Source organism: Pelmatolapia mariae, linkage group LG14 (genome assembly GCF_036321145.2).
Source record: "Pelmatolapia mariae isolate MD_Pm_ZW linkage group LG14, Pm_UMD_F_2, whole genome shotgun sequence".
Classification (NCBI taxonomy): domain Eukaryota; kingdom Metazoa; phylum Chordata; class Actinopteri; order Cichliformes; family Cichlidae; genus Pelmatolapia; species Pelmatolapia mariae.
In genome coordinates, this window is record NC_086239.1 from 35,546,153 (window position 1) to 35,568,453 (window position 22,301).

Consider the following 22,301-nt stretch of genomic DNA (forward strand, 5'->3'; position numbering starts at 1 on the left):
GATGTTGAATAGCAACCCTAAAGTGCAGCTTAGTAGCACAAGCCACATCAGATAAGGAGACTCAGGGTTTTTACTGTAAGAGGAGGAAGATCCTGACATGATGAGGTGCAAACCTGCAGCCAGCTCAGTTAACTTTGAGTCACTTCCCAAGCCAGAGAAAACCAAGCAAAACCAAGTCTCAGCAAAGTTTCTCCTCCGCTGTGCAGGAAACATCACTGTAACAGAAGACTAATTTTTAACTTAAATGCATGGGAAGGAAATAGTTTTTAGTCACCAGCTACAGAGGAAAATGATATCTGAGTAACTTGACTAAAATTTGAATTTCAAGACCAGCTTTAAAGTCCCCACGATCGAGTATGAGTACAAACGCTGAAAGGAAGTGACCACCTAAGAGTAAAACCAGCACATCAGATCATATCTACACACAAAGAGGGTTTGTTTTTATACTCAACGATGCTCAGAACACCTCAGCACCGAGAGTGGTTAGTAAAGGCACGTCACATCCATCCAGGACTATGTCAAGGCATCTCAAACTGAGGGGCAGGGCCCACCGGTGGGGCACAGAGTCACTGCAGAGGGGCGTGAATGACCAGGGGGGAAATATGAGGTGCTTTTTGCAGGAAAATTAAACAAATAGGAGTTTGCTCATAACACAGTGCTGACACTTATTTCACCAAAATGTCACTTGGTGACAGTGATTACACTTTTATCAACTTCTGAAGGAAAAAGCTGAATCACTGCGTCATTCAACATTTAATCCGCATTCCTATCATCATAGCCATGCCCTAAATGTGGATGAGTCAACAAAGGTGATAAAATAAAGGTTATGCCATTAGAGGTGATAAACTTAAATGTCAACAGTTGCTCACATTTTGAAAAATAAGAGACTTTCAGAAATGTTAGGTTTCACTCAACCTTTAGGCTCATACTACAAACAGGACAGTAAAAGACAAAGAGAGGCTGGTGGAAAGTGAAGGAGTGAGTAAAACTATAGAAAATGTAGAACAAGCGTCTCCAAAGGGAGCTTTAAAAAGAGAAAATTCACTGTTTGCGACTGACAGGCGTCTATTTCTGAAACTAAAAGTGTTGAATGAAACCTGAAGAAGTCACAGTCACGTGACCACAGTGAGCGGTATCACACTTCAAAGGATTTTTCCACTAAACAAGTCACATATATTAAAAAAAAAAAATATATATATAAAAACAATGTGTATATATATATATATATATATATATATATATATATATATATATATATATAACAGAACTTCATAAACACTCACATTACTAAAAACAAAAAACATCCGCTAGATTACCACAAACTCTTCCATTGTGCAGATCTCCAGATGATGACTGCTGCTGATTTTCATGCTCTTCCAGCTAACTGCCAGGTTTTATTTAAACCACGTGATGATCCTATCTTTCCATCAGGCCATCAGCATGTTGGTTTATCATCATCATCTTTATTTATAAGATGATGTTTAAGACGAAATACTTATAAAGCTAACTGCATCAACATCAGCTTCAGCTTCATTTGGGTTTCTTGGTCCTAAGCGTTAGCAGCGATGAGAATGAGTTTGCAATTTAAGTAACTTTTGGATTAGCTTAAGTATGCTGGCTTTAACAGCTGGAGCTGAAATTTAGTTCGTCTTAAATCAGATCCTTTAAAGAATTTTGAGGACATGAAGTATGCTTTCATGCCGCTTATAACAGGACCTGGCTAAAGCAGCTACTGCAAGCTCAGGTATGGACCAGTCTGTGTCTCCAACAAACTAGTGATGGTGGCACAAGAGTGTCCCCCCCCACATGATCCCATCTTAGAAAGCCAAATTTACAGCATTAAAGAGCATATTTATGTATTTATAACATCCATCTGGATACTGGAGTTTGGGGAATGGTCTGCGCCTGCTAACTGGAGTCCTTTAAACTGTGTTTTAAGTGCCTTTTAGAACATTTTAATTATGAAATTGGATCATTACTGACAAAACTCCAAGAAATTTCTTCTTTAGTTTTTAGCATGGAACATGGAAATCTATCATTTCCATGTTACTTAGTGCTGATTATACGGGACGTGTCTCCACCTATGCATCCATACAGTGATGCTAACCAAAATATGCTACCTTTAGCTAAAGACTTTGCACTCCAGGTATTTGAGTCAACATGAAAACCTTTGGCTTCAAAAGCACACTTCAGCAGCCAAAATGCTACCACTGAGGCTTCAACATGTGGACTCTAAAAACCAAACCAATCCTTTGTATACAGTTCCTGTTCTTATTTGAAAAGCCGGGACATCCCAACGACAGCACGATGCCGACAATAAGCTGCGACACTGAGCTTCAAAGCAGCCGCATCGTAAACCTGTAACTGCAGACACGATACGCAAACATACGAAAACAGCATCTTCAGGCTGAAGCAACATATCACACGTGTAATATCGTGTAATGTATGTGCACACGCTCAGCATTACATGTGGAGATTCGGCAGGAATATAAAAGAGTTCTGCTGTCACGCTCACTTTGGATTCACACGTTTGCTTAAGGGTCGACGTTCTCACTCAAATATTCATCTACGCTGCTGTAGTTTGTTGGGCCGCCATTCATTCTTCAGTTTTGTGGAGATAATACTCCAGCTCATCTTCCTGACATTGCCCTCACTTACACCACACCAATTCACCTCACTGCTGCTAATTTAGCCCCTGACGCCATATTCAACCACTTCATACCCAACAGCTTTTAGAGAAAAGGCAAAGTGAAAAGTTTAAAAGTTCAGTATCCGGCGTGTTCGGTGACGAGCAAGCAGTGAGGCTACCCAGAACAGTGACGCACAAAAATGCGGTGCTTTTAAGGTTTTACATATGTAATTGTAACGCGTGTGTGCGGTGATTTTGCTTTCAGCGATTTCATTGAATTAACCCCTCAACACTCCCTCTGTTCAGCTTCTTAAGTGATCATCTTACAGCACAAAGTCTCACAATCTAACGTCTGTGAATGACTTAACATGCAAATATAACAACAGCGGCAGCAACAGTAGCTTCTTAGTAAGTATCTTCTCTTTCTTGTTGTCTGTAAGGAAGCTATTTATACACACGTGGGCATGCAGCCAATTTAGAAGCTAAGCACTTCCTCATCTCAAAACGAAAATGAGTTCTTCATTCAATGAAATCTGCTCATAACGTAAAACACTCGGATAAACTTTGCTACAGAAAATGCTCTGATGGGAATATCGGCTGTGCAATGTTGTCCAACAGGTTTGACAAACACAGAAAGAAGGTTTAAGAAATGTCTCAGCAGGAAAAAATGTGGACCGGGAGCATGCCACCGGATCAGCATCATTCACGCTATCTATCAAACATAAAATGGAGTTTCCGACTGGCTGCCAACAAAGCTTGCTAGCATGAGCTAACAACTTGGCACTCCACCATCTCGTCCAAATACAATCGCTTCTGGTTCCAAAAACAACCCAACAACAAAGCCAAATAACTCTGGGACTTCCAAAAAAAGGAGTCCAGAACCAGCGGACAATGTCACGTTGGCTACAGCCATCTTTTATATACAGTCTGTGATCTACACCAGTTTATATAGGCCACAGGATGATGTGACAACCATTACCTGAATAAAAAATGATCATTTATGAATTTACTGTATGAGTACTCTGGGCCCAGCTGACTTATCTTAGACGACGCTGGCTGATGCTAACATGGTGTTTGAGAGGAACTTGGCGCTGCATCTGAACCACAGGCAGCACAGGCTGCACGCAGGACTGCGTGAACATCACTGCACATCCGATGAAGACGAGGTATGTGCCAGTACAGAGGTGACCCTGTGCAGGTGTCACAGGTGCTCATGTTGCAAATGAGCTGTCAAAAGTGCGTCCGCCTGATAAGAACACACAAAGCCGACTGCTGGCATGTGAGACAATGAAGAAGCTATTTGAGGCAGAACTGAATGCAGATTATGTGCTTTTCAAATCAGGCTCGGTCTTTGAACGCCTGGGCTACAAAGCGTTTGAAAAATCAGATACTTACCCATAAAGGGATTTTATGGGGTAAAAAGTGTTTAATGCCCACAGAAAGTCATGCAGCTTACATGCCAAAATCAATATAAGACACATGAACTAATAGGAAATGATCTACAACACAACTTGGCCTTATCAGCTGCGGTCGACACGGCCTTTCTTCTCTATCTCTACATCAGATGCACCTACTCTTACTCCTGAGGATGAGGAACTGTCTGATATGAAAGCAGGTATATGTTTCTTCCTGTGAATGTCCCTCCCTGTACAACATGAGGCTAAGACGCTGTACAGTTCCCATAATGGTCATCTCTCTCTCACACACACACACGCACAAACAGGCATAACTTAAAGTCCTACTTTTTCACCACTGCTGATGGTGCAAAAACGGTTGCTGCTTGCAGTATGACCTCCATTAGGCTGTGCAACAACGCGTAGCCGAAACCATGTGATCGAGCATGTGTGTGTGGGTGTGATCATATCTGTGCATGGGTGTTTGTGTGTGAGCGTGTGTCCACATGTGAAGGAAAGGCAATTATGCAAATATCTCCCTCCCTGTAAAACAGAACAAGGTCACAGAACTGACCTGTTTAGAGGAAGTGTGCTCACTCTACAGATAAACTGCTTTGCATAGGTTACAGTTTTACAGCGTATGGCATGAACTGCTGAACAGCTCGACTCTGAAATGCTCCGTATCCACCAAAACTGGCACATGAAAAAAACCAGTCCACACATGGGCTGAAGCAGGTGGCCGAGAGCGACTAGGAGAAACTCTGAAGCCTCAACTTACTTTCTTCTGTAAAGCGTATTCGTGCAGGATGTTGCTAATGTGCCACATTTTAATATAGATTTTGTTTAAAAAAAATGCATCACAGCTTAAATACTTCAAAGAGCTCATACTCATGGAGGCACAGATAAATACAAGCCAGTGTAGGTGGAGCAAGAGATCATTATCTAAAGAAATAAGACTAAAAACTCACAATAACATTTGAACTTTGTCTTTTGAAATAGGTAGAGATGTGAAAGTGAAGCTTCTCCTTCATGCCTCCAATGACCCACGAAGTCATTAAAGTCTTTTTTTATATCGCTTACAAAAGCAACACGATGCATAGAGACCAAAATGATCTGCATCCTCTTCACTCTACGATCACGATAATTAAAGACAGTGAAGAAAGTTTCTTGGTTGGAGTTGGAGGATGGATTAACAAGTCCAAAAACTGAAAACCCCAGAGTGGATCTAAAGTCCCGATCTCAACAGATTTAAATGTCACCGTAAGCTGTCTGCACTGGCACTAAGAGTTGGTGGTAAACGTGCTGCAAATCAGGGCTGTGTAAACACAATCTGTGGGTTCGGACAAACATAACTTGTTGCTAACAGATTAACTCAAATCAGTCTTTAAGAAGCTCTGTCTGGCTTCAAATTCTCATAAATGAGTCGCTTGTTGTTCCGTGCGCTGAATGGAGCTTTGCTGTTCTGTGACTTACACTGAGCTGTACAAAAGAAGGCGCATAGTCCACTCAGATCACTCTATCACTCATGTGAGCCGTCACTGGAGAGACTTAGGTAACTTTTCCATCTCAGGTGTGACCTGAGGAAAGTCCCAGAAAATCCTTGGTAACACATGCACCTACACAGGAGCCCGCATGTTCATTCAAAGAACGGAATTACACCAAAGGAAGTCAAAATTCACTCAAAATGTATCCATTTTTTAAAAACCCGCACTTAATCACATCCATATATGTGTAGACGGACGCCTGTGAAGTCGACACAGTTGCAAGAAATGTACAAAAGACTTGCTCTGTGAACGCGGCTCCATCCGCTGTGACATTTGAGAATGTTTATAACACACCTATGATAGCACACAAAAGAGCAATTAGATGAGTATGTAAGTTTTTGCACGATTCCCTGATTACAGACTCCTTCTTCACCTTCCTACACTCGTATTCTGAGTGTATTTTTTGCCACAGAGAGATAAAACACACATGCATCAAAGTTAAAAGATGATATTTACTGATAGCATAATTATTTTTACTGTCAGTCAAATTTTCTGCAGCTTTGGTGTCGTTATCGGGAATTTTTTTTGGCCACAATAATCCTGCGGTGAAAGCTGATATAATGCCAACTCTAAATAACGCCCAACTCGTTAACATACAGCGACAAACGACTCAGACATAATTAGCGATCAGAAGCAGACGTACTACACTGGCAACGTGTTTGGCTCTCATTTCCTGCCACTTTTAATCAGGTTGATTTTTTAAGCTTAATCTAAACAAATGAAACTGAATATTTTGTGATACTTGCTGGGCCGTCGGGCTTGTAATCCGTTGGTTTAAACCCTGGCTGCTGAGATCAAATTAACAACTACTTGTGGACCATTTGTGCTCTAGAATCAGAGTCCTGGGCCTCAACCACAACAACTCTGAATGCTGCAGCTGGTTTCTAAAATACAAGTCTAGCTGCTGATTTTATTTCTGGAGTGCAGCTGTGGCAGGAACCACCTTAAACTGCAAATAAAAACAGCTCAAATGATCTGTGGATTCCTTTGAAAAACAGGAAGGATTGTTTCTGGAACGCCAGGTGACATCACATGCAAAACTACATGAAATTCCAAGTGACGGGGTAACAACACAAGTTCCACTGAGAGAAAGAGGATGAGATGTTCAACCTGAACATTCCTTTAAACTGAACCTTTACAGCAACATTCAAGGCCAAAGCCTGTTAACCAACTTCTCCCCACTGTGTGAAAATATGGGTTTAACCCTGCGAAACCTTCACTGCTGCTCAGAAATGGGAATGAACTCTGCTGCAGGCGAAGAAGAACATAAAACCAAATATTTCAGATGATGTATTATTGAACCTTGGCTTTGTGGTTGGAGAAACCATGATATTGTTTACCTTAAATATCAAGCCACAAACTGAAAATGTGTGGTGTGTGTGTGTGCAGGAAAATACAATGTACCACATTAAGTTCAGAGCTCACCTTCCTGCTCCTGCTTCAGGTTAAAGTCTGACTTAAATGACTTAAAATGAGTCTTTTTAAGGACAGACTTTTAAACAGAGGGAGAAACCTCAACTACAACTCAGAGGTGTGATTGCGTAGACGCCCCATCGGAGTCGAGGATGATGTTAGAGTGCACCTGAAGCACCTGAAACACCTTTTAGTAGCTTTGAAAGCTTGAGCCCCGTTTGTTGGCGTTTGATGACATCAGTGCTCGAAAAGAGGATCTTTAACTCTGGAATTCGTGGTACTTGTACTACAATCCAGAGTTCACACTAACTTCTCTATTAGATGGAGTAAAACTGCCAAAAAAATAGTTATTGACAAGAATACTTTCACTTCTTGTAAAACCACTTCCTCCAGCACAATAGAAGCTGCACTTAAGTTGTGACTGCAGTAAACCATTGAAACTAAATTCCATCACACCTATATGTTCTTCTAAACTCACAGAGAAGACGTTCACAGCGAGCAAAGCACCGCGTGCTCAGCCTGAGAACTCCCCCCCCCCTCTTTTTTTGCTGCTGTACATTAAACTGCAGGGACGGGAAGCGGAGAAGTGAGTGACTTGTAAAACAGGCAGAAGTAAGACATGCTTGACTTGAGATGCGAGAAGCCAGTGGAGCAAAAACCTCCTTTAGACTCAGCTTTACATTTTCCACTTCTTTCATCTCAAACAGTTTAAAGATACTCATGATCTCTTGAAAGGTGAAAGGTTTCTTAAAATACAAGTAAGGCTTAAATAAACCTGATATAAGCGGACATGTACATGTAGCGGCAGTACAAAGCAGCTGACCTTGTAAACCTCCCCGTAGGTTCCTCCTCCGACTCTCAGCAGGATCTCAAAATCGTCCTGAGGGTTCTTGGTGGAGATATCCAGAGCTGCCCTCTGATGGAAATCCATTTTGCTGTTCGATGTCACTAAAAATCCTCCTCAGACATGTCACACAGTCTGTCTCACACACTCACACACACACAGCAGCATCTACATAGAAACCTGAGAAGCGAAGAAGACGCGAGCTGCTGAGGAAAGGCGCTCGGACTCTCTCTTTGTCTGACTTGTCACTCAGCTGCTGCCACACACACTCACACACCTTCCTGTTTCTCTTTCTTAGCCTGCTGTCGGTCCTCCCTGCCTCTGTCACTCCCTCCTTCCTCTCATCTCTCTCAGACTATTTTTTTTCTCAGCTCATTTGCATAATCCAATTTATTTCCTGTTACTTGTATCGTGCATGTGTGAGAGAGAGAGAGACTTTCACAGACAGCTTTACAAAGATCTGTGTGAGTGTGCGTGTGTGTGTGTGCGCGCACACATGAGAACATGCTTCTGCATGTGTGTGGCTTGTAGCTGATTAATTGCAGTTGAGTTGGTTGGGGTTTTCAGAGCAAGTTTCAGTCTCAGGTTCACGCCTACTGAAGTGTGTGTGTGTGTGTGTGTGTGTTGCTCTGCAAGAAAAGTCACTCTTGCTAGGAGCTCCCTGTCAGCTTCCTGTTCATATCCTGTTCAAATAAAGGGGTACAACATCCTGTTAACAACTAAAAAAATCATTTTAATTCTTAATTTTTTACAATCACCAGAATCCACAGGATTCAAATTCGTCTTTTTTTTTTAACCATTAGAGCATTTTTAGTGAGAGGTGTAAGAGATATAATTGGAATGAATGATGTGGTTTCATCATGGTTGCTGGTGCTTATCTGCAGCACCTTAACGCACCGCAGCAATAGCACAAAATGAACGTGAGAGAGAAGGAGGGCATTAAACAACTACTTTACTGTTTGTTTAAATGTGAGGCAGATATCTGACTAGTGAAAAAAAAAACTAATTAATCCAGTATTCCAAAATTAAGAAACAGTGAAAACTGGGCACAGTCTAATGGAAACCAGTAATCGGATGCTTCCATGGGTAGGTCTTATTTTAAATGTGGCTGACACTGAGTGTGGCTAACTTTAGCGGTGCTAGCAGCAGGTTAGCATTGACAATCATGAGCAGCACAATGTGGCTATGCGTGGATGAGCAGTTAAATGTTTAAATGTTTAACCACCATGGACTTTTTTGTAGGTCACAGTCCTCCAGAGCTGAGGCGGTAAACTTTACCAGTTTACATCTTCCTGCCACGGAGTGACAGAGAGGGCTAGTTGTAACATCTCAGAAACAGCAGACCTGGTGAAGACTAGTGAGGGCAGCGCCGTTTAATCATCCAGTCGACTTAGCCACACATGCCTCGTTAAACAACTGCACCTTTTTTTTTAAACAGCTGCCAATTAAAAAGTCAGGAAATTGAGGAAACGGGGACGAGTCATCTATTTGGTACCATGAAGGTCTTAACCCATTTACCTCCATCCATCCACCCATCCGCTTATCCAGTTCAGGGTCACAAGTGGGGGGAACCTGAAGTCAACCCCAGCTGTTGGAGGGCTGAGACATAAAGACAAATACCTAGTAACGCTCACATTAACATCTAAGGTCACCAGTTAACCTAACCTCATGCTTGTTTGTGGGAGGAAGCTGGAGTGCTCGGAGATACCTGAAGCAAACGCCATAGAAAGGCCCCAAACTGGATTCAAACTCAGGACCTTCATGCTGTGAGGCGTCAGTGCTAACCGCCGCATTATGCCTGCCATTGTGAATGTCAGCTGATTATTGAATCTCCCAACAGTTTTGCAACATTGTGACAAAATCGTTTTTTGGTAAAAGCTGAAGAGAAATGATGCTGTATGACGGAAACACCTCTTTGTTTACATCGCAGGCTGTATATAAAAGATGGATGTAGCGTCACGATGTCACCCACTGGTTTGTGAAGTGCTGCTTTTCAAGCTTCGAGCTGAGTGTTTTTAACGCAGTCATTGGGTGAAAGAGTGTTTAGCCTTACATTTTTTTCAACTTCAGCCTTCTGCTAATTCCGCTTACTCTTCAAATTGAACTTTATTTAATGTTTCAACCCATTTTGTCAAGAAGATAACTGAAGTTGCCAAATCTAAGTCTACCCCACGAAATTTACTTTCTTGGGCTACAGCTCTTTGGGGCCTCATTCATCCCTGGACTGCCTCATGAGCGCCCCCTAAGGATCTGGAAGTCCACAGAGCGAGAGCTTCACGTTCTCTGCTATCGTTTTCGTTTCCTGGAACTTGTTAGCTCCATCTTCCTAATGATATCACATATTTTTTTTATTGTGCCCTTACCCTCATACTTCCCAGTTACCCTCAGTTTAGTTTTCAATCAGCTCAATTTCTAGCCCAACTTGACCTCTGAGTTTTTGGATAGTTCAGGGGTTATCTGTGTGCACGCGTGCACTTGTGTGTGTGTAATCTTACCAGATTTTTTTAGCCTGATTGTACCCCCTCCCTGTCCCCTGTGTGCCTTCCCTTTAGTTTTTATGTGCATGAACACATAAAGCTGTGTGGGTTTTTTGGATTTCACCACAGCTTCTTGCATTTGTGTCCTTCTCTCTGTACTGACTCGTTACACGGTAAACACACAAAAATATCTTGCAGTCATGAAAACAGGAAACATGCTAATTAGATTTTATCCATTGCTTCCTACTTCACACTATTTTTTTCTGCATTTGCTGCAAACGGTTGTTGTTGCAGGATATTTAAAGTTTCATCACCTTCTTTTAACTCAAGAGACCTGCGCACAGATGCAACACCCCTCGTGCAGGACCCTGCTTGGAGAAGCACCGATCTAAAGCGAGCCGCCATCATCAGAAGCTACTATTTAGATTTAAAAGAAAACAAAGCAGCTTAGCACGTGTTAGTCGTTAAAAGGTTAATCAAAACAGCAAATCTGAAAGACAGACAACATCTGTCTTGCCATCGTATAACGATACCATTTTCATCTTTTGACATTTATTCCCCCTCCTTCCTCAGCTCAGCAGACGACCCAGCAGCCTGCCCACACTCTCGTTTCAGCACCCACATGTGACAGACTCAGCAGAGGCCAGTTAACCTCAACTAACTGCCTCAACCTCAACTGAGCCTTAGGAGCAGGACTGATGGGGTTACTGATAAAGCTGAGGTTACTGATCAAAATAAGAATATTAGACTCCTTTAAGAGCTCAGGTGCTCAAGTGATCAAAAATGTCACATTCTCAGTTTTACTTCAAATGTCTGAACGGTTTAATAATAAGGTCCAAAATCCAAACATGTGCAATAAACCCCAGAACTTGTGACTTCTGGGGGTTTTTTTTGAGTCAGTATGTGTGTATTTATGGCTCCTCTCTCCTCTTTGTCATTGCTGCATCATCTGGTTTGCTCCTGTTAGGACGCCTTCATCAAACCCTGCATGTTCTTCCCGTCCTCTGACCATTCTTCAAATTATTTTTAGATATTCTTAGATTTGTTGAATGTGCTGCATCATGCTTATTAATTAGAAAATCAATTTAATATGCTATGTTTCAAAATGTTATGTAATTTCAACAAAGTTCCAGGTGTACTAGCATAAACACAGACTATCACTGGGCTTCACCACAAAGACGCATCAACATATCCTGACATTTACCTGCTGATTACACTCAGCTCCACACTTTGATTTTCTCTGATTAGTTCAGCAGATATCTTCAAATCCAAGGAAAATCTTTCCCAGGTGGCTATGAGAAGCCAAACCTGGAACACATTAACTTATTATTACTCTTTAGATAAATCCCATTAGCCATTTGACAATTCAAGACCCAGTCGGACTCTGGCATGTAATTTTTAAGATATAAACTACTGAGCGTAGATACTGACTTTGATTTGAAATAAAAGTTTCAAATGTGGATTATGTGGATCAGCTGGAGGTCCAGATGCATCTCTCAAGTCTTTGTTGGACTTTTTTTCCTATTTCTTAAGAACATGACTTTGAGATACTGTTCATCTGCTCTAGATAGTTTTTTAGACCTAGCACTTCTTCTTTTGCCTTCCACTTTTCCAATTTCCTCATTTTTTTGGACCGACCCCACGCTGTGCAAATATTTTGGGCTCTTAGCTCTTTGGGCATCACCTTATTGTGCAAATTTACTATTTTATGTCTGTCAAACTAACATTTTGAAAGACCTTCAGAAAGACTTGTAGAACCAGTTTAAAGTGTGGCGTTGAGAAAAAGGAAATGAGGGGTGGCTCATGACTTTTGCACAGTATTGCATGTGATCGTAACGTTTGGTGAATCTTAATGTCAAATCCCACACGTCTGAGCGAGCAGTCGTGAACTTGAAGAGTCTGAAATCACTGTGAAGCGTCTTTGCACCATGCACGCATGTTTCTTGGGTACTTGTGTAGCAGCAGAGGCAGAACGTTTGTTTCAGAGGGTGAGCAGCTGCTACGCTTTACGTGCGACTGTACAACGTTTTCATCGCTTGTCCCACATAGAGATCCGCTCGTGTTTAGAGAAGTCAACAGGCGCGAGTCTCACATGAAGCATGTTGCTCAGAACCAGACGTGTTAATGCGTCGCTGCTGAAAGTCAAAGAGCGGGTCGAGGCGCAGCTGAAATAATAGCCATGTTTCTGCAGTTACTGAGACGGCGAACGGCGTAAATAAGTTAAGGAAACACCCACGTAAGGTCATCCCAGCGAACATTTGTCCTTCATGCGATCAGTGTTGAAACTTTACCATGACTTCATTTCATTTTGATGTTGAAAATTTCAGAGTTAGTGACGAGCCAGCGATTCCTCAGACTAACACACGGTTTGTTGAGATCTCAAGTCAAGTCAAGCGGCTTTACTGTCATTTCAACCATGTGCAGTGGTACAGTACACAGTGAAACAAAACAACGTTCCTCCAAGATCATGCTGCTACATGTGACAGAAGGTCAACACAGGGCTACATAAAGTGCAAGTGTGCAAGAATTGCAACAAGAAAAACCAAAGACAGTGCAACAGCAGACAGAACAGAACGATACAGTGCAACAGAAATGTGCAAAAGACTGAGCGTTTGTGCAAAAAGTAACTTGGTGTATGAAGGGGTGTGTGTGTGTGTGTGTGTGTGTGTGTGTGTGTGTGTGTGTGTGTGAGATTCTGCAGATAAATGCTTGCTAGTGATGTGTATGAAGGGATGTGTGTGTGTTTCAGTCCAGTCACTGAGTGTTCAGGAGAGGGCCCTGATGCTCCGGTACCTCACTGCCAGAAGGCAGCAGGGTGAGGAGTGTGTGAGGAGTGTGTGGGGTCCTCGCCAACGCTGGTGGCTTTGCGGATGCAGCCGGTGCGATAAGTGTCTGTGATGGAGGCAAGAGAGGCTCCAATGATCTTGTCAGCTGTTCGCACTACTTGTTTATCCTACTCCTGGATGGACTCGTGGTGCTGCTCAACCAAACGGTACGGAGCTGCTAAAAAAGAATCATTTCTCAGCTTGCAGAGCTGCGCGGCTGTTATTTCAAATGTTGCTGAAAGTTGAGCACACTAAAGCGTAACAATGATCTATTTCTGTATTTGCAAAATTTCTGTAAATGAACGATTAACAGCTTAGGTGTTGGGGATGAAAATAACCTGAAAGTTTCTTTTGTCACCTTTCTGAGTTTCTATTGAATCATTTCCTGTTTTATTTTGTATTATTAGTCACTTTAATCTCAGGTTTATTTCCTGTCTTTCGTTGTATTTTTCCTTTAGTACTTAAAACTATTCAGGTTCACTTGTTTTTTTTGTCACTCCTGTTTCCAATTAGACTCTCTCAGTATATACACTCACCTGCCACTATATTAGGTATGCCTGGGTAATACCACGTTGGGCCCTTTTTGTCCCTTAATTCTTTCCTTAATTTGACAAAGTGCTGGAAACTTCATCATCAGCTGCACAATGATGCAAACCTCCTGTTAAAACATGCCCGCAGTGCCCTACTGGACTGAGATCACTCAGTTCAGACTGTGGAGGCCGTCTGAATGCAGTATAATGACCAACAAACCAGTTTGATCTTTGAATATGAAAATAAGTTTGAATGACAACCAATGAGAGCTTACAGAAAACAGAAATACGGTGAAGCACAAGGTGCAGCTAATGAGGGCGGGTCCAACAATCACAAAGGAGGGAAAACACAGGACAACTTAACTAACCAAAATAAAACAGGAAGTGAGTAACACAGACACAAAGCACCCAAACATGAAAAAAAAACCCTCAAATTCTTAACAGGACCTGACATCACGGCGTAAACAGGGACCAGATGGATTATTTTTGACTGTCCAAAAACCAAAAGGCGGAACATCTACTTAAGTTCAGCCTCGTCTTCTCTGAAACACTGAGCATGTGGGTGGGTGGGAGGTTTGGGGAGCTGCTCACTCACGCAGTGAACACAGCAGAGACAGAAGATGGTGGGGGAGGACGACAACGTGCATGAAAAATCACCGTGCGAGAGTTAAAGAGCGTGGCTAAGCCGTGATTCAACTTAAATTTCTCTGCTCGGAGAGAAAGCTGGAAGCAAAAGACTTTTCCTTACGTTTTCCTCTCATGTTGTGCAGCATTGCTCTCTGAAGACTTGCTGCTACCTCACCCAGGGAACACAGAGAGACACAGATGTCATCTGAAGCAGCAGGAACTCTGTCCGCAGATGTTTTTCTGTATAAAAAGAATACAAGAAGTGGTTGAGCGTAGCAATGAAAGTGCAAAACTGAAGCATCACAAACTGGTTTATATTTATGCATTAAAAAAACAAACCAAAACATCCAATAACGCTGAATAATTAAATGTTTGTGCACAGCTCACTCTCATACTGATGCTAAAAAGCTAGTTTATAGCTTCATCTCAAGAAGGTTTGAATCTTGCAAAGTCTCATTGCATGACTGAGTCAAAAATGTTCCTAATGATCTGACACAAGTTTAATAATGAACGTCAGCAGCTCGTTTGGCTCATGCTTCATCACAGCTCACAGGTTAGCGTAATGTGGGAAGTGCAGAAAGAAAGTGACACTTGGTTGCTTTGTGCAAAGAGTTAAACAGATAAAGGATGCGGTGGCCTTGAGCAGGTTAGTGTGCATCTTACACGAGAACCTGGCCGACGCTGTGGGAGGAGCAGCGATTCAAAAGCAAACTTTGAACCTCGCTGTTCTTCTCGCTCGATGGTTAATTAGCATGTCTGTCTCTCTGTGGGCTTTTACAAGTTTCAACTTTTTTTAAAGTTCCATTTCTGCATTTATTTTTTTATAAACCATAGACTATATAAATATATATCTAAGGGTCTGTGGTGTCCACATTGTAAAGCGTGGACATTAGTGTCTTAGCTGCTGCTTGCTGGGTTTTTTAGACCCACCAGTGAATATATTTATATGAGAGAGTGGAGCTCCAACCTATCAACTAATGATAGCAAGCTTTGTTAGATGCACATATCGGCTGATTTGTCCTAATAGCTCCATACATCAAATTTCTATAATGTCACTGTTGGAAGGAATCAACTAAAAGTGGGTGGACAGAACTTTAAAATAATGTATTTATGGAGCTCAAGTCAAGTCAAGTATCAAGTATTTATTTATTGTCATTGTCAAGAACGGAAGGCCCAACAAAACGGAAGGACCATAAAAATTGAATGCAGATCGGAAACCTTCTAAAAATGGGAAGACTGAAACTCGGTGAACCACGGGCCAAAAATACTCTTACACCAGCGTGTTTATTTCTGCCGTCTGGGTGGAATCTGTGTCTGTGAGTCTGCGGCGTCCGGCTCACTTTGGAGACATCCTCCGGTGGCTGTTAGAGGAACTGCAGGTTTTGGCACTTCTGTGTCGACTTCATTTTTGAGCTCAAGGCTGCAAGATATGCACTCATGTTTTTGTCTTTGCAGTCTCACTCTGGCTTATATTTATATTTTATCGATGCCATCTTTCAACTTTAGACAGGCCATTGGTGCAGCGGTTACCACGATCGCCTCACAGCAAGAACGCTTCTGACTTTTAACACGTTGGTTGTCTGAGGTATGTTTCCTCCTGTCCCTCTGGTTTCCTCCGACAGTCCAAAAACGTTCATGTGTGATTAACTGGCTGTTCTGTTGTATTCATGTTTATATGTGCTACTTTTCCCCAGCTGTGATTCACCCACCTGGAGCTTCGCCTCCTCCAGCAGGTTCTGGCTTCTGACCTCCATGCTGAGATATACAGACGAGAAATCGACTGTTTTTCACTGTGGTCAAATGTCAGGCAGCGTAAAGTGCACAGGGGACATTTGAGTTTTTAACAGCTTAGGGTGACAGAGGTGGCGTGAAAGGCATATGCCAGAGATCCAATGATTAGATAAAGAAGGCTGACAGCACAACATGCCACTGAATGTCTGAACTTCTTTAACAACGCAACAAATAACTATTATGGTACATGGGCTGGTTCTTTATACGCTTTATACAGCATGCCTGCTACAATTCTATGGTCCCTGCTAACATGGGTGAACTGCATGTACCAAATAACAAACACCTGTAGCTCATCTGCTAACATAGACAGCCATTTGCAAATGACATCATCGGATACATCATCAGAGCTCCAGATAAAGGTGGCGTGGCTACGTTTCAGCTGGCTGCAGGAGGGAGTGTCGTCATATCATCACCCTGACATGTCACAAAATACTGATTTTAGCAATCAGCAAATCATATCATGTAAGGACACTAAACGAAGGTATGCAATGTTTTTTCTCCACCCGAACGACTTCTCTGCAAACACTTGCGTGTTAAAAAGGTTTTACTGTGAAGGCAAACACTCACGGTTTCGGTTCTGTGGCACTTTTCAGTTTCACTACTGCTCACTGAGAAGTTGGCGAGTGTTTGCAGACAAGTTGGCATCCTGCATGCAAACTACTCAGAACCGCAACAATGTGCAACCAAAGCTAACACAAGGAGGTTTCTATCTACCTACCAACCAGGGAATACACATTTGCTCAATCGTAGGTCTTTCAGCGACCACTCAGACTGGAGGTTGGTCTCCAGACCTGTGTGACTAAGGTCTTAATTTTTGACCCTACAACTTCACACACCCAAAGTGACGTGCCATGATTAGTCACATGACATCAATAGCTAACATTTATTTTCAACAGTAAAAAACAACACAGAGCAGCAAACAGCAGCATAGCTACGAAACAGGAAATTTGCACCTTTGTCACATCCACCTCAACTTTGAGGTGACTGCCTCAGAGCTCTTTGTTTTTAAACTTATATACATGTTTCACTTCCAAAGAGCACTTTGAACAATAAGAATCTGAATCCAGTGAGCACTCCTACAGAAATACTAACTTTAAATGCGGCCAGGCACTGTATTTAAAAGATAACAAACACACGCGACCCTGATTTAAATCCACCAGACGGGCCACCTGGAGTCCAGTTCTGCCCGTGAATCTGGAAAGTGTGAAAACTGCTGTGAAGTTTCCATTAAAATCCACAGTTATTCCTGTTAAAGCGAGACCACAGAGCAGAGAACAATGTCTGCAAAGTTAAAAGTGACACTCGTCTAGATGATGAAGCTGTAGAACCTTACCATTTAGTTTTATGTTACTAACAGTTAGTTAATCCAATTCTTCCTACTGTATATTACTGTATACTAGTATTCTTATTGTATATATTGTTCCTCGCGCTGACAATAAAAGTGATTTGATTTGATTTGATCTGTCTCTCTTGCTGCGTTGAGCATGTGTATGACAAAAGAATTTCCCTCGGGATAAATAAAGTTCTTATCTTATCTGTGACGTCTCTGAACATTTACAGAGCTCTATCGGCCTCTAGCGGAGAAACGAGGAAACTGCACGCTACTCAACATAACTCATCAGTCATATCATCTTCATATACACATGTTAGAAGACCTCGTTCTTCATTAATACCAAAATAAACATAAATGTTACCACAATTTACCTTCAACATATCATCAGGGGAAAGCGCGAACGCAGTCCCCACTACCAGAAATTATGCAGTCGAGATTCCCACATTTGGGGAATTCGCAGGCTATCAGCAGAGCCAGAGTGCAATGGCTGAGCCTCAGCCTGGGAAAACCACCTTCTTGATCATGGTATCTCCCCTGCCAGGTAAGTATGAGCTATTCATTTCACACATGGGGGACTCTTTCACACACAAACCCTGCACACTCACGGTGTTACAATCTCACAATCAACACAAACACAGCCTGCAGGAAGCTGGGACTACATACTATTTCTATATACACATGATGCAGTTTCCAACAGAGCCCCATCAGGTTATTTAGCTTTAAAAATACCGGGAGTATTTCCCATCATGCATTGCTGCATCTGCGCAACAAGAGCTAGCTGAAAGATCACTTTTTTCATCCATTTAACCTCCTTAAATCCACCAACAGACCACCAGGAAGTTCAGCTAACTCAAAGGTCAATCACGCTGCTAAACGAGTTTGTCTGATACTCGGGGAAAAGAGGAAAAACGCAAACGTTTTCGAGTCGAAGTACAGTCACGTCCGGTCGTTTTCGTTAACTGCTGCTAGGCAACCAACAGTTTTCCGCTACGTCTCGGAGTATGAACAGCGCTGCTCACGAAAACACATCTGTGAACATGTCCGAGTGCAACGAACAACCAGAAAACAATCCAAATAAAAACACTCTAAAAATGTACTCATTAACAACGACTGAATTCACTCAGAGCGAATTTTTGCTTTGGCGGGAGTTTGTTACCTGCTAAAGATGGCAGGAAGTCTCAAATCACGCGGGTCCGGCGCACATGCTATAGAGTATAAATATGCTATAAATTATAGTTTAGTTTAATATACCAGAATATTTTTATTTTGGAGTGAAAATTACAATCACCTCCCTCAGCTAATGACCACAAGAGGAAAATGCAAATGAACCAAAACTACTGATTAATCCGGACACAAGAACTTTTTGTAGTTTTTTAAAAGTTATTGCTTTATCAATATACATATTTTTTTTCAATTCCTCAACACATAAACTCCAAACGCATTAAAAAATATACATAATGGTCATTCTAATGTAACCAAATATCAGCGCCCCCTGTTGAATAATTTATGTCACTGCGCATTTTCCCGTCATGCTCGGAAGAAAAACATGTGAGTTGTGTAAATGAGCTTCTAAACCACTTACCTTAAAATGTAAAAGTCAAAGCAGGTCAGCTTTATAGGCAGGTAATAAACGTGGCAAACAGCACAGATAAGATAAGATACACAAGGGACGGAAGGGGTGGGGCACTTCAAGGTTAAAACGTGCTACATAATCCCAAAGAAAACCTCTGCAAAACACCGGGAAAAAGTGCCATTCTTCAAAGCGCCACACGCGGTCACCAGTAAGCCAATCAGAGAGCGCAGTACCATTTGAGTAATAGCAACTCAATTAATGAAAAAAATGGTTTAAATTAGTTGAATAAAAGTTTGCAGTTTTATTTGAATCAAAACTATTATTTTAGAATTTTTCCTGTTATAAATATAATTTCATAGTGTGAACAGTTTTTGTTTTTTTTTAAAGAAATGTAAAATGAACGTTTCAGCAGATCAATCTGAAATTAAGCTCAGATGTCAATGTGTACATTTTTCTGCATCATTTAGGCTGGAAATTATTTATGTACAAAAATCTATAAAATGGTTAAAGTAAAGTAGGCTCTGTCACCTTTTCTTTTAATGTAGAGTGCTGGACAACCAGCAAGCCCTGGTCACAAGACCTCAGGGACCTGCTGGGAATATAAGGATGAAGAAGATCACTGATGTAAATTGGAGGTAGTGCGTGCAGAGCCCTAAAGGTCAGAATTATAATCTCAAAATGGACCCTGCATTTGATGGGGAGCCAGTGCAGCTGGATCAGCAGGGGAGTGACATGGGAGTACCTGGAAGCCTTGGTCAAAAGCCTTGCAGCAGCATTTTGAACACCCTGCAGACGTTCCAAAGAAGCATTACTTAGACAGATAAATAAGGAGTTACAATGGTCTAAACGACATGAAACAAAAGCATGTATAATCATTTCAAGTTCGGAACGTGACGCAATAGGACTCAGCTTAGCAATATTTCTTAAGTGGTAGAAACAGGAGCGGAGCAGAGATTTAACATGAATATCCAACGACAGAGCTGAGTCAAATGTAACACCAAGATTCTTAATAGAAGATTTAACAAAAGAAGCGAGGGGGCCTAAATCTTTTACTACCAAAGGTACAAATTTATCAGGAACAAAGACAAGGACTTCTGTTTTCTCAGCATTAAGTTGAAGATAATTATCAGCCATCCAACCTCTGATAGAATCTAAGCATCTCTGCAAGTTTTGAAGTTTAGAAACATCATGTGGCCTAAAGGAATTCTTGAATTCTATTCTCTTCAATAATAAAAGAAAACATCCATTTTTAGTAAAAGTTTGATTGAATTACAGTATAGCACTGGTGAATCTGTACTGGTGAGTAAGCTGGAGGTTAATGGAGCAGAGGTGCCATATCAAAAGCACGACACACATTCATGGGAATCATGTTTATCTCATGTTGTTGAAACATGAAGGTTGGTTGTCTCACAGGGATTTAACAGACATGTTGGATTACTGGAATTCCCACAGATCCTGTCCCACAGTCAGAGGTCCTCACTCTGCAGTCCTTTGAAATAATCTGAAAAATCAGACTGACATTGTCGTGGTCCTGAGTCTGGTGACTCAGTGTTTTGTGTTTCTTTATTATGTTCTTGTTTATTCTGATTGTGTTGTTTATTCTGTTCTGTGCCTGCCCTGGTCCCACTTTTCTGCGTTCCCTCTGTCTGTCCATGATGTTATGTCTGCTAATTAGTCTGCATCTGTTAAGTTTGTCTCGTCTGGATCGCTGTGTCTGTCGTGTACTTCCTGTTTTACTTTGTAGGTCTGTGCCTTATGTCAGTGCGTTCAGCTTTGTGCTCTCCCTGTCTCGTCAGTGTAATCAGCGTCAGCCGTGTCTCCCAGCTGTTTCCTCTCAGCTCTGTTCACCTCTTGTATTTAGTGTCTGCGTCTTCCTCTGCTCGCTGTCGCGTCGTACCCTCATACCGTCCCTGTGTGTTCTGTTTGCCTGCCTGCTTGCTAGTTTAGTATTCCCAGTTCAGTTTGTTCACAGCAATAAAGCTGTTTAAGTTCACCTTTTTGTCTCTGCGTTTGTGAGTCCTGCATTTTGGGTCCTCTCTCCCTGCACACAGCCATGACAGACATATGTTAAAGACTTTGTAGTATCATATTAACCAACGGAGCACTTTGCTCTCAGACTGCAGGCCTTACTCGTGGTTCTAGGAGGCAGAACCTTCAGCTTTCCGTGTTCTGTGGAACCAGTTCCCAGTTTGGATCAGGTGACCCTGAAACCTCCCATAGTTATGCTGCAACAGGTCTAAGCTGCTGACAGCTTCCATGATGCTCTCCCCTGTACTTTGTCTTTTCTCCTGCTCTCTGAGCTCCTTTTTGTCTTCTTTCCCCTCAGTTTTTTTTGTCAGGAGTCTTTGTATAATTACAAATTATTTGTTTATGCGTGCTTTCTCTCGGTAAATATTCCCTTTTTTTTGCGCAGCTTTTTAACAATCTTGCCTGCAGCTCAGATTAACCTTAAAAAAAACAACAACTAATCTTTCGTTCTTAAAAAAAAAAGAAGACGAAGAAGAAGAAGAAGAGTGGACGCTTTTGTCCTTTACTGGTCTGGCCCCTGAGGTCAGATTGGGCCACCAAACAGCACGAGTTTAAGGATGTAAATAGCACCATGTGTTTGAGCATTGTATAGATCTGCTCAAGCCCCTGACCCACCCACACAGCACACACACGTACACAGAGTTTATGGTGAGGTCAGTTTTAACCACTGCAGTCGTGTTTATGAATGAACAAACGTTCACTTCAAATCCAGAAACACAGGAAACGTTTACAATATCAAGTCTCTCTTTAAACATTGCACAAATCTGAATCCCAATAATACTCAGCCATGACATTCAAAACACACAAACAAGTTCAGAAAACAGTCACTGGTGTGGAGTGAAGAGAACAAGTTTCATCAATGCATGCAAAAAAGATCCACAGGCACTTTAAAAACACAAAAACCGACGATCACACAGAGTCCAGTGAGAGGATTTTATCCCTGAGATCCCCCAGCAGACACGACGAGTTGATTTCCAGATCAAGACTTTTGAACATCTGAGAGATTTACATGAGTTCTCTCAGAGCGATAAAACCTAAAACCTGACTTTGTTTAACATAGACGTAAATAATCCAAAGAAAACCTCGTAACCTTAAAATTATGTACACAAAACCAAGCTTCATGCAGTCGTACCTCTTTTTCTTGTAGCTTGACATGCAAAGGACAGTTTAATCACATCCACACATGAGAAAAACGTTCAGTTCCTAAGCAGGAAATCAGTCTGGGGAGCCAAACCCTGAACAAATGCTGGGACTGCATGTTCATAGCTACCTTTTAATGATTCCAGTTTCATT

The 22,301-nt window shown here is 41.7% G+C and overlaps 2 protein-coding genes and 1 non-coding gene across 3 annotated transcripts in view; 1 reads left to right on the forward strand and 2 right to left on the reverse strand.

The window, feature by feature from the left end:
* LOC134640989 (mitogen-activated protein kinase kinase kinase kinase 5-like) overlaps nucleotides 1–8,076 on the reverse strand; it is a 41,520-nt gene extending 33,444 nt beyond the window's left edge. The window contains exon 1 of the mRNA XM_063493135.1: nucleotides 7,804–8,076. Within this exon, the coding sequence (XP_063349205.1) occupies nucleotides 7,804–7,911 (108 nt within the window). The 5' untranslated portion in view covers nucleotides 7,912–8,076. The remainder of the gene's footprint in view (nucleotides 1–7,803) is intronic.
* The window catches only part of LOC135933758 (uncharacterized), a 375,148-nt gene that overhangs the window by 161,399 nt on the left and 191,448 nt on the right, over nucleotides 1–22,301 (forward strand). The gene's annotated exons all lie outside the window — the stretch shown is intronic.
* Nucleotides 17,794–17,956, reverse strand: LOC134642148 (U1 spliceosomal RNA). The gene has a single exon (XR_010095878.1). It is a non-coding gene; the product is annotated as a U1 spliceosomal RNA (small nuclear RNA).